The following is a 13,333-nucleotide window of genomic DNA, read 5'->3' as shown; positions in this document are numbered from 1 at the left end:
CAGACTACAGAGGGCGAGGGCCTTGCAGAGATAAGGGTTTGTTATGTGCTTTGACCATCCCTGCTTTTATCATCCACCTGTTTATTTGTTCTACTGCTTTTAATACCTGCTGTCCTGTCGACATAATATAGAATGGATGCTCTTTTCAAAGGAGGGAGAGGATGCAAAGATTCATGGAGCAGCCATTGGAGTTACAAAGATCTCAGAGCTTGGACAGATTCATACAGGGAGACAGGTCTGTTAGGTAGCACAGATCTAAGACATAGGGATGTAGAGGTCATAACCAGCAGTTTGAATTATGCCTGAAACCAGACCAAAAGCCAATGGAACTTTTGTAACAGGGCCGTTGTATGGTCCCTGAAGCCCTACAACTTTTCCTAATAAATACTTTAAAATTCGGTTTTTAACTTTGGTTGATCCCACACTCAAACAGCTCTTTCTCTGCAGCCTGTGAATGTGATATTGGTTGCTTACAAAAAAAAAGGTCTCTTTGAACCCACTCTTAGCAGTATCATTGGATATGTTTCACCACCAATAATTTCACATCCAACTTGTGTCATGCTTACATTTTGTATATATTGCTTGGCTTACTCTGTAAATTCTCTGTGCTATGGGAAGAACTGAGTTAGGAGCCAATCTATGAATAGAGAAAAGTTAGGTTGTGTGGCTCCTGCTTGGCCTGGATGGCAGTGGGAGTTAATCCCTATATAGATGTTCCCTCCCCCCCAAGGTCCAGAACAGACAATCATGGTAAGTAACCCAACATCATATTTTCAAGAGAACCGTGTTCAGCAATCTCAGTTCAACCACTGCAAAGATCATGTTTTGGCTACCTATCCATCTCATATCATGTGAAAGATAGTCAAATAGCAAAAACTCTTAAGCTGGTCTTATCTCGTTGGCAGGCTTATGTGGGCAGTAGCTCGTTTACATGTATCTCTTAACTCTCTTACAAAGTAGGTTTACTTTTGTATATTTTTAAAACATCTTTCTGTGTTCTTTTCAGTGGATTTTACATACCCATCTTTGGAAGAACCAGTTCCTGCTCCACTGCCTGTTGTTCATGTAAAACCTGTGGTGGAAGTGACAGAAAGACCAGAAGCTGCAAATGATCAGGAAAAGAAAGTAGATTCACTTAAAGCACCAGCTTCCAGTGGATCACTTGCCACTGCTTTTAAGGGTGATAGTTCATTTCCTATTGTCCAGCCAGTATCTGCCACGATTATTCCTCAGGTGAGTTGATTTTGACAGGATATGCTTGCTTAAGCTACAACATAATTATATGGATGTTTTGCCTATTGTATTTATTAACTATTGATTGGATGAGCCTGCTTTTTCTGAGATTGTAAAGGTGGAGAACACATGCGCACACAGACACACATGTACAGTATATTGTAGTACAGTAATAGTATCCTTGGATCACTTGGCCAACACTGTAAATCCCTTGAAAGGTATTCAAAAACATTTTTAAATGGTGTCTATTTTAAGATATTCTGTGCCATCTTTTAGCATCACTACTCACAGACCAACTTGAAAGCAATAAATTGTCTACTGAGTGAAATTATAACATACCTAAGATTGTACAAAGCTTGGAAATTTTTTAAAAACGTCTCCCTTCTTCTGAAAATATTTAAGGATAGGTGATAGGTCAGCATCTGTGAAAAGACAATTCCACAGGTACCGTGGCTCAGAAAAAGAGAACTGTCTATTGAGGCTTTATAATAATATGTATGTTCAGCCTGGGAAAAAGAAGGTTAAGAGGTAATATGAGAGCCCCGTTTAAATGTTTGAAGGGATGCCATATTGAGAATGGAGCAGGTCTATTTTCTGCAGCTCCACAGAATAGGACCAAGAGCAATAGATTCAAACTACAAGAAAAGAGATTCCACTTTAACATTAAAATAATTGGCGAGACTACTTTCAAAGGATAGTTATAGTCCTAAAGATAGGTTAGTCCAAAATCCTATTCACTGAAGTATTTCCTAATCTTCATTAACATTTTGTAAATATTAAGTAGTCTCGTAAGTTTGTTCTTTGATTCATATAAACAGAAATCTACAAAAGCACAGGGAGGGAACAAAAATGAGCACAACTACCCTTCCTACTATGTTTACTATCGCAAAATTGGGCATATCAACTTTATCCAAAAAAAAGGTTGCTTTGTTTGCTGTAATAGAAATTGATGGCAATCCCACTTCTGCACCAAGAAGAGCAGCTGATATAGGAGGAGGAAATATAAAATAAATTTAAATTTGTACTGGGTAGCAACTAGATCATTTATTATACCTAAACCCCAAATCTTTGCACCATAAAGAATTTGCCTTTAGATTGCTCAGATATTTTCAGCGTTATATGCAGTAGCTGGCTCTCTAGCTTTGAAGAACATATAACAAACATATTTATTTATTTAATTATTAATTAATTCTAGCAGTTTTAATGCTCTGTTTTATAAGCCTTCCAGGACAAATCCTCTGCAAAGTGTAAAGCCACAAAAGTTAAGAAAAATACTGTAAAACAGAATGGTTATCTCAGATCCATTCATGTCAGAGGCTGGTAGGTAGTGATTTCCAAATGCTATTGGATTGCAGGTCCCATAATCCATTGGCTAAGCAAGATAGGGCTGATGAGAGTCACAAGTTGCCAACCCTTGATTTCAGCCATTTTTTAACATGCACTGTAAATTTTTAGCCCCACACCAATTTCTCAACTATTTCAACAGTATACATCCCTATCTATGGAAGGAAGCATGCAAATATAATCCTTCTTTCAGGGAGAACAGGGACAGAGGAAGGTTGAACAAAAACATATCAACATCCCTGACTTGTTTTACATGTCTAATTGAATTCATGTCATGTCTAAAGTATGTTCCTCAGTCGGGCTGAAATCATAGATGTTTCAATAGGTCTGTAAAATATTTTATTTTACTTTTTTCAATTGATCTAGGTTGATCGTACAAAAAAGCCTTCAACAAAAATTCCAGACGATGATGATAAGTCAAAAGCTGATAGCCCAGTCATTGATAATCAGCTTACTTCAAATGGAAAAGTGGTTCCAGATCGCTCCACAAAGCCAACGTTGGATCTAAAAGTCAGCCCAATGGAGGAAGAGAAAATCCACACCCCTGAAGAAAAAGCTTCTCAGCTGGGGAAAAACAGACCAGAAAAAGAACTACAAGAGAAGCAACAAGATGAACAGAAAGAGAAGCTGAAATGGGTGAAGCAAGATGACGAGCAAAAAGCAAAAGAACAGGGGAAAAGGGAAGGCAAGGAAACTCTTCAGAGTGAAAAAGAAGAACAGGCCAGCAGAAGAACAGGTGAAAAACAAGAGGTGGAAAAGACACCAAAAGAATTAACAGACTTTAAAAAGACAAGTAAAATTGTGAGTGAAACTCCTGAAGTAAAAATAAAAATAGCAGTGGCAAAATTTGTGCCAGTGAAAAAGGAAAGGTCACCTGGACATGAAAAATACAGAGGCAGAAATTTGCTGAGGAATCTATAGCAAAACACACTCCTTTAAGGCCAAAGGCAGAGAGAGGGTTATATTGTGTTCCAGACCCAGATGTATCATGTGGCCTCCTAGGCTGCATCAACACCGCAGAAATAATGCAGTTTGATACCACTTTAACTGCCATGGCTCAGTGTTATGGAATTCTGGGATCTGTAGTTTTGTGAGATATTTAGCCTTCTCTGTCAGACAGCTCAGGTGCCACAACAAACTACAAATCCATAGCAAATTCCACAGAGCCATAGCAATTAAAGTGATGTGAAACTGCATTATTTCTGCTGCACAGATGTAGCCCAAGGCAGTATTGTGAAGTGAATGCTTGTACTTGTACATTTGTGCACATACCTCTCACAATACGTGACAAGGAGAGAAGGAAATGTCACAGTATTCATATTTTCAGTAGCTGGAGAGCTAAAACAAAACCTTATACAGCTAAATACATTTGGTGCCTTGCACACATTTGGACACTATATCTCAGCTTCATAAGGTGAGATGTGAACAGTCCTTTGGGGCTCTGCCAGATTTACTTTACATATAAGTAAAATCAGGGTTGTTTTTTTAAAAAATTTGTTTGTGTTTCCAGTTTTGGTGTTTTTCAAGAACTATCATTTCCTGGATGCTTTGGATTGCAATTATTCCTTGCTTGGGGGTAGTTTTGTGTGCATGCAAATGAATGTCAGGTCTGACTTAGAGCAATTGCTTTGTTTTTTACACACAGATCGACATTCATTTGGTTTGCAAACTTTCCTTAAAGAATTAATAAACAACAAAAATGTGTATGTGTGCTCTCCAGTAATAGAAACAGACAAAAATACTGCTTTTATAAGATCCTGTTGTATGTGTTTTATTATGTTACACTAACATGAGACACTTAAGCTTACTAAATTAATGCATAAACACTCAATATTCCTTTTTCAAAATCGTTTGAAGCAGACTGGGTTGAAAGCAGAATCTCCAAAGCCAGGAAATATTAGAGAAGATACTGAACAACAGTCTGAAAAAAATAAATAATAGCCTTGTGGGCTGTTTGATGCATAGCTGCTGAAACATAGAGCAGATGTCATAACATCACCTTGTTTTATATTTCTGGCCATTTAACTAGATTCATAGAACATGATAACCACATGTGTTACTTTTCACAGAATAACACTATTTGCCAACAAATTCAGTAGATGTGTCATCATGGTCATTCCATGATATTTCCATAGTTGCCTGTGTGTGACTTTTTTGTTGTCTGTGAAGTAAAGAAATCATTTGTAAAATAATTTAAGAGTCACAGAACTTATGCTACTGCATTGAAGTGCATTGGCTTCAGCAAGGCTGATTTAAGCATGGCCCCTGGCAAAAGAGTGTCAGCAGCTTGTAAAATAGTTTGTCTTTAACTGCTCTCCTCCATGAAATCAGAATGATGAACATAAATCATATGCCTGCCCTACTTCTTCCTAGCTTCTTCCTACTATTTTGTTTTTCAAAAAACTATAGTTACAAACAGCCCAAGTTTGTTGGATATTCTTACTGTTCTGAATATCTGACTCTAAAGCTCACTTCACGCTGCTTTGATGTGAAATGCAACATCATTCCATTGCTTTGTGCAACTAAGGGGTTACTTGCTGATTTCTTACAAAAGCTTGTTAATTATGGGTTGAAATTAATAGTGTATTAAAGTAGGTTGTCATATTGTATCATTTGGGTCTTATTCTTGATCTCTGTGTTGTTTTTAGTCCCAGCGAGAGCCATTAACAAGAGCACGGAGTGAGGAGATGGGGAGAATTATACCAGGGTTGCCTGCTGGCTGGGCTAAAGTAAGTATGATGACTGATGTTCTGGAATTTTGTGCGTTGGTACTCATTTTATCTTCTTTTATTATTCTTTGGGTATTACAGTTAATGCTAAGAAATATATAGCAAATGATAGTATAAGTTATGATTCTATGATTCTGTGATCTGTTTAAGAATAAGAACAGAGATGAACTATACAAATAATATTCATTAGCAGTAGTTGCTTTGCAGGCCATTAATAGCTTCTCTATTTGGGTTCTTAGTGCCCCTTGCACTAAATTATATATTAGAAAGCTTTTCACCTGGTGCTGAAAGATCACAACATAGGCACCAGGCAAGCCTCTGGAAGGCATTCCAGTACTTGACTATCTGTCTATCTATGTATTTATATCCCGCTCTTCTCCCAGGGCTGAGACTCAGGGCGGCTTACAACATTCAAAAACACCATACAGTTAAAAACATACAACAATAAAAGCCTCTCTCCTTAGTAGTCACTTTCTTTGGCTGGGGCAGCCAGAAAAAGATCCAGGCCACAGAAGATGATCTTATGTTCTGAACAAGTGTATGAGGGAAGAGACAATTGTGATATATGGGCCCCAAACAGTTGAGAGCATTGAAGCTTTATACACTTTGAATTAGATGTGGAAACAGACTAGAAAGTTATGTACAGTCGCCCCTCCTTTCTTGCAGATTTGATGTCCACGGTCTTGAATATTCACAGAGGGGTGACCTCCATTATTTTTAATGGGGTGCACTCTGTGGGCAAGCACCCCATTCAGGTCTATGGGGCTTGAATATACGCAAGTCTCCATTTTCGCAAGGGGGTCTGGAATGGATCCTTCATGAAAATGCAGGGCCTACTGTATATGCAAAGTGGCATAATGTAATCATATCAGGTAGTCTATATTAAGATCTTTACTGTCCTGTTTTGGACCAGTTGTAATTGTCTGGAGTGAAGATGCCATCCACATATGAATTCACTCCTGTCACTGTACATGCTAGACAACAGTCAGACCTCACAAACACCAGTCCATGCTAGCCAGACATCAGAGGGAGAGGTGATGGATGCTCCAGCTGGAGCATCCATTTTGACACCAGTGCAAGCCCGATCAGGACAGCTCAAGGACTGACTCTTACCATCCCAGGAACAGGAACAAGACCAACCTTGGCAGTCTCCCCCTCCAGCATATCCAGTGCTGAGAAATGCTGGCAGTTCCACCCCAGCAACATCTTAAGAGACAGTTCCCATTTTGCCATACATAGATGGCTCCTTTGGCATAATCATAGAATGAAGTGTAGGGAACTTACTGTGAATGTCAATTCCTGTTTGGTGAAGATATCCAAACCCATCACACTACAGTGATGTTCACAGATTGGTCATCTGCCTTGTGCTTATGTCTGTTTTCTTTCATTTTACCTTTTCTGTTATTTTATCTCCCTAATAACCTCTTGACTGTGGTTGTCTGTGGGAAGAACTGGAGATAAGAGATAAAATACTATAAATGCATTTCTTTTGACACATGACCCTCGTCTATCTTAAGTCACATTAGGAGTTAACCCATATATGAATGTTTTCTCCTTCTACAAGAATTGAAATTCACAGTAAATTCCTAGCATTTCACTGCCACACAATTTTCAAAGGCAGCTCTATATCTAATGCATTATAGTATTCCAAAACAATTTTTGAGGTTAGATTTAACTCTTCCCCTTTTTTCCCACCTCCCTCCTCCTTTTTTTAATTGCACGTGTCATTTGAAGTTTCTTGATCCAGTTACTGGGACTTTCCGTTACTACCACTCTCCGACCAACACAGTTCAAATGTATCCACCAGAAATGACTCCGTCAGCCACTCCACCTTCTACCCCACCAACTCATAAACCAAAACCTCAGGCTGTGGATCAGCGAGAGAGGGAACCCTCCAAACTGAAGCGCTCTTACTCCTCACCAGATATATCCCAAGCCATTCAGGAGGAAGAGAAAAAGAAAGTCACCATCACTCCTACCATTAATCGTGAGAATAAGTACGTTACCTATAGTATGTCTTTTGCAAACTCCCAAATTGGGATTTTTATGGGAGGGGAGGGGGCAGTCCACAGTTCTGTAATCTCGGTGCTGAAATCCTTTCGAAGATGGGAAGAAGCATAGAAATATAGATGCTTGCCATTTGTGTTTTAGAGCTTCTCAAAGTACATAGGAACTATCCACTGCTGACAGAGTCTAGACATTAAAATGCCATGGTGGAGAATTGACTTGGCCACAGATACCTTAGTTCTGATTAGTTTTTCTGTGCCATATTCCATTGTTTCTTCATGTCTATTCCCGTGAAAGTATCTTAGAACAAATTGGATGACAACTGTATGTGTGAGAGACTTGTGTGCTTTCAAGTTGATTGCAATTTATGGTGACCCAATGGCAAACTACAGGGTTTTCTTGGCAAGTTTCTTCAGAGTGGGTTTGCCATTGGCATCCTCTGAGGTTGAGAGAGTGTGACCCTGGGTGGCCCAGCAGGGACTCTGGTCTCCAGAGTCATAGTCCATGGTGGTACACACTCTTTACTCAGGATCTTATTATAATGATTATGGCGGGGTACAGACTGCCCAAAAAGGGTGGTCTGCCAGCATCTTGTTTTGCCGCGTGAGGAAGCCACAGCGGACAAACCATGTGGCTTCCTCATGCAGCAAAAAGAACCGGCAAAAAGCGGGTTCTTTCTGCGGCGCCATTGTGACTCTACAGTGTGCCAATGGCGCACTCACGACGTCACAAGGGGGCACGAAGTGCAGACACTAAGTGTCCATCACGTCAAAATGGCAGCGCCTGTGCATATAGGGCGCAGTCATTTTGACGCCCTCATCACGTGCTAGGGGTGAGGCATGTGTGGGCGGTGCACCCTCGGCCAACCCTTAGCATGTGATGAGGGCGCACTATAGGCCCTATTTTGTAGGGTAGATTACAAAAAGAAAGACTTTTTACCCCCCCAGCTTTGCTAAAATTATATTCTATTTAGAATTATATGGAGCACACATGGCTTGTATGTACTGATTTCTGGAAGCTCAGTCATCTTCTTTCCACTGAGTCTGAGGGACATGTCAAAGAACAAAATACCTTAGATAACAAACCATGAACACAGAACATCATAAATTTTAAAAATACTAAACACAAAAAGACATTTCATTTTTATATTATTATTCATTTTATTATTTCTGTCCTAAATAACAAACTATGAACACATCATAAACGTATTTCATTCTAATATTATTGTTTTCCTTTCAGACCAGTAAGCTATCCTAAAGCTGAAATCTCAAGGCTTTCTGCATCTCAAATTCGTAATCTTAACCCTGTATTTGGGGGAATGGGACCAGCTCTCACAGGTCTTCGGAATTTAGGAAATACTTGCTATATGAACTCTGTATTACAATGCCTGTGTAATGCACCACATCTGGCTGATTACTTCAACAGAAACTACTATCAAGATGATATCAACCGGTAATAATCCTTTTTAAAAAATTGTATTGGGTTGCTTTCATTGATTTAGATATGAGTGCAAAACGTTATAGCAACATTTCGATAAAGATGGGTGTTTAGATAAATTCTAATGTTTTTATTTTATTTACATCTTGCATCTCACCTTTTATTTAGTGGAATTTAAGGTTGTGTGTGTGTATACACATACACATACACATATTGTTCCCAGTGAGCCTTCCATCCTGGAAGTATTCTGTAATACCTAAGGCAATGAATCTCATTGCGAATTTTAAAAACACTGTAAAGTTTAACTGTTGTAAAACAAATATTTAAAAACTCAAACAGAACGTAGTAGTATAAGTATTTCAGAGAAGACTTTTAAAATTCTGATCGACATATAAATGGACAACTGAACAGATTTTTGTGGGGCAGGGAATCCTATAGCCTGGGATGGCTAAGGTGAATTTCCCTTTGTGTTCTAACTCTAACTTCTGGAGAGCCTGCTCAGAATATTAGAATAGACAGTTAGTTTCCAGATCTCAGCATTAAGTGGTAGAAAGTTCATGTTTAGGGAGCTCCACTGAACAGCTAAACCAGTATTTTCCAGTGTAGATACACTATAGGCACATAGTCAGTTTAGCATAGAAGTGGCAGGGTTACATTAAAAAACATTTGTTTCAGATTCCTTCTGTTTAAAAATGTCAACCATCAAATTCTTATGTTAATTGCAGGTCAAATTTCTTGGGGCACAAAGGTGAAGTGGCAGAGGAGTTTGGCATAATCATGAAAGCTCTTTGGGCTGGACAATACAGATATATCAGTCCAAAAGACTTCAAAATTACCATTGGGAAGATCAATGATCAATTTGCAGGTTACAGTCAGCAAGACTCTCAGGAATTGCTGTTGTTTTTAATGGATGGTCTCCATGAAGACCTGAATAAAGTAAGTTTCATTTTTCATGAAAATTACAGAACTCATATGGGAAAGTAGAGTTCCAAAGTAGTGGCTTAGAATTTCATACATTACCCATGATCCTACATTGAGTAGGCCGAGCACAACATCCTGCCCTGGTAGGTGTCAGACTCCAAGAGGGGCTGCTTTTGCAAGTCAGAAAGCGTTGTTGACAACAATTCTAACCTCAACAAACTTCCGGCAGGGGGAAGGTTGATGCACTTTGGTTTTCAGTAGAGCTTTATAACAACAGATCAATGGGTGTGATGAACAGTGGCATTGGGATGCCAAATCGTTTTCTTCTGGAGACCAAAGGAAAGATACCTTCCTTCATCAGTATCGAGGAACAAGGACAAGAGGCAAGACAAGACAGTCATGCAAAGAATGGGAGGCTAGTACTCACCATGAATTCTAGGTTGACTGCATGAGCAGTCACTGCATGAGTATCACTTTTGAGACACTGAATGTGGCAAGGCTCTGTAGCTAAGCTGATCTGAGAGAGTGGGGCCAACAACTTCAGCAGAAAAAGAACTTTGGTTTACTCCCTTGTCAGCTGACACAGGGGGAAACCTATGAGTGTGTATTGCTCCTGCCTCTCAACCAACTTCTCAATCATCCTAAAACCAGACAGTGTAACAAACCATGGAGGATGCCTTTTTCATGAGCTTCCATTGGATATCTGGATGGCTGCAGCTAGAGAAAGCTGAATTAGATGAACCAAAAGCAGCAGAACAATTTATATGTTCTTACGCAACTGAAACTAAACTAAAATCTGAAATATGCCACAAATGCATCAGACCCTGAATGACATGATTCTGAAAAGTATCTCAACATTTTGGAGAGATTAAGAGTTGTGCTATTTTGATTAAACTTAGTAAGTTAAAGAGCATCTTTTAAAAACATAGATAGCATTATATGCTGATGAGATCAACTTCCAGGAACTTGAGTTGAGATGGCTTATAGAGTGCTTACAAGAAAGATTGCTATTCTGCTTTCCCAAACATGTACTAGCCCAGATAACTTTATTGTCAGCAGAATATCCTTTCTTTCTATTAAACTGATCAATAGGTATCCCCATACAGGGAATAGGAGATAATGCAGAGGCAGCAATGTGCAGCTGAAAAGCATTTCTGTCCTTGGTTGCCTAAGGAAAAAGTAGCTGTAAATATAGCCAAGAGCTGAGCAATCCTGAAGTGGGATGGAGCAGAGTAATGGAAAGTGGAAACCTTGCCAAATTCAGATCCACAGAAAAGCAGCTTGCCAGTGACACAATAGACATAGAAGTATTTTCAGTGGCTGCAAGGGTTTTTATGAGATCAAATATGTCCCTCCATATTTTTGTAATTTTATTTTATATATTTGGATTCTGTAATCACAAAACTGTATGTTATCATTTGACTAAACTAACTGCATGCCCTGTTCTAGGCTGGTGAATGTGCAGACCCCCAGATGCTCTTAACACCATCAGCCCAACCAAGGTGGCCAGTGGTCAGGGATTTAGAGAGTTATAGTTGAATAATATCTGGAGGGCAGTGGGTTTCCTGTGCACCAGTCAAGCTTTTGACATCATATTCATGTGTGTGTGTGTGTGTGTGTGTGTGTTGTCATACAAGTGTATAAAAATTAAACTGTTTTGTAAATTATGACTGAACAGAATTGATAAATCTCCAATTCTGAATTTGCATTAGAAAACTAATAGGATGGCTGTTGTGATTTCATACAGAGGAGTCCCAGCAGCATGCGTCTGAACTGAGTACTCTTTCCAAATCTCTTTTCCTAGCCTTCCACAATATTTGTTTTAAACTTGTGATAAGAAAAAAAAATCTTTTTTAAAAATTCAGGTTATTGCTTAGAAGAAAGCATGTGCTACAAAATAGGATGCTCAAACAGTCTGTTAAATATGTCTTAGAAATGTGTGCATTATCACTTCTGTCTTTCCATAGCAACATGTAAAGCATACCTTCATCTGGCTTTTGTTAAAGCATTTTAATTTCTCAACTTTCCAGGCTGACAACAGAAAACGTTATAAAGAAGAAAATAATGATCATCTAGATGACTCCAAAGCAGCTGATCTTGCCTGGCACAAGCACAAACTGCTCAATGAGTCTATTATTGTTGCACTCTTCCAAGGCCAGTTCAAATCCACGGTGCAGTGTCTTACCTGTCATAAAAAGTCTCGGACCTTTGAAGCATTTATGTATTTATCCTTGCCACTTGCATCCACTAGTAAATGTACATTGCAGGTTAGTTATATAAGCCAGTCGTAAACAATTCCTAGGTGCTTTCGTCAAAATTTAGTTTTGTCCCCAATTCTTTGATTTCTTTTGTTATTTCCACAATTATCTTTACAGAAATATTGGGGATACTACCTGGGCTTTTAACAAGCTAATGCACAATGGTGGGGAAAGTTAAATGACCAAACTGACAGAGTTGTGTGAATATTAGTCTTCTCCTTGCTCTGAGTAAAACCCTTTAAGAAGCTTTTCTTCTCATGTTGACAGGCGCAGTGGAGAAAACCCAAGGATCTAGCCCTGATCTTTTCTCCCATTCCCCTACCGTGCTATTTAATAGGAGAAAGAGCTATGCTTATTTTATATTCTGTGTACTTTGTGTGATGTCCCTTATAAATTAAAAATTGAATACTTCTCCCACTCATGAGCACTATCTGGAAAGTAGTGAGACACAATTAAGGGTGCTATTTGCTGGGTTGTGTGCTTATTCTGTATTTGTAATAAACCAGAATTCTGCTTGAAGAGGAAAGCTTGAACTACATACTCTGTAAATTGTGCATGTGTTCTTATTTTGCTATTTGTTTCTGCTGCTTCTCTTCATGGGAAGGAGAAAAATGTTGAGCTCTGCTCCCTTAAAAATCCTATTTAGTTCCCTTTCTGACTTCAGTGACCATCAATCAATATTATTATACTTATTAAAAAACATTAAGGCTTTTTTCACTGGTTGAGGCCTGAGAATGGCTACTATGAGGCTAAGTCCTCTCAGAAAATACCAGCAAATGGTTTTAGCCCTCACATTTATCCCTACTTTTAGCTATTTCAATTCAGGTTGTGTGTTGTTTTTCTCTCTCTCCTAGGAATGCCTTAGATTGTTCTCCAAAGAAGAAAAACTGACAGATAACAATAGATTTTACTGTAGTCATTGCAAAACTCGAAGAGATTCTTTGAAAAAAATAGAAATCTGGAAGCTGCCTCCTGTTCTTTTAGTGCACTTGAAAAGGTAAGGTTCAAGAGTAGTACTGTTCCTAGCAATGCAGGTAATTTAGCTTTCCTAAAACACTATATATTTTTGAAAAGCAGAAAGAGAGTATGAAGTTGCCCTATACAGAGTCAAAGGATGCTAACTTGGCACTGAGTTCCTAGAGCTTTAGAGAAGAGTCTTCTCCATCCTTGCCTGAAGCTGGGACCTTTCTTAGGCAAAGAGTATACTCTATTGCTGAGCTACTGCTCTTCCCAACTCTATCTTTGAGATTCCACTCAGCTTAACATATTTATTATGTAGACAGTGACACATCCATATATATATCAGGTGTTGAATATAATCCATTCTGGGTCCATTTTACACTTGAGGTTGTGGCTGCTACAGGTGTTTGTCTGTATAGGCAGTTTTGTTGTGTTAAAGCTTAG

At 38.8% G+C, this 13,333-nt stretch overlaps 1 protein-coding gene across 2 annotated transcripts in view; it reads left to right on the top strand.

Moving 5' to 3' along the window:
- The window catches only part of USP8 (ubiquitin specific peptidase 8), a 37,828-nt gene that overhangs the window by 23,060 nt on the left and 1,435 nt on the right, over positions 1-13,333 (top strand). For both annotated transcript variants that reach the window (XM_089539002.1, XM_089539003.1), the window contains exons 10-17: positions 1,007-1,233; positions 2,944-3,378; positions 5,226-5,306; positions 7,041-7,303; positions 8,553-8,765; positions 9,476-9,686; positions 11,702-11,938; positions 12,784-12,926. In XM_089539002.1, coding sequence (XP_089395128.1) covers positions 1,007-1,233; positions 2,944-3,378; positions 5,226-5,306; positions 7,041-7,303; positions 8,553-8,765; positions 9,476-9,686; positions 11,702-11,938; positions 12,784-12,926 — 1,810 coding nt within the window. The remainder of the gene's footprint in view (positions 1-1,006; positions 1,234-2,943; positions 3,379-5,225; positions 5,307-7,040; positions 7,304-8,552; positions 8,766-9,475; positions 9,687-11,701; positions 11,939-12,783; positions 12,927-13,333) is intronic.

The sequence above is a fragment of the Sceloporus occidentalis genome, unplaced genomic scaffold, assembly GCF_023333645.1.
Source record: "Sceloporus occidentalis isolate IW3139 unplaced genomic scaffold, rSceOcc1.0.p SCAF_9, whole genome shotgun sequence".
In the NCBI taxonomy this organism is placed as follows: domain Eukaryota; kingdom Metazoa; phylum Chordata; class Lepidosauria; order Squamata; family Phrynosomatidae; genus Sceloporus; species Sceloporus occidentalis.
This window is presented reverse-complemented; position numbering and strand designations above follow the sequence as displayed.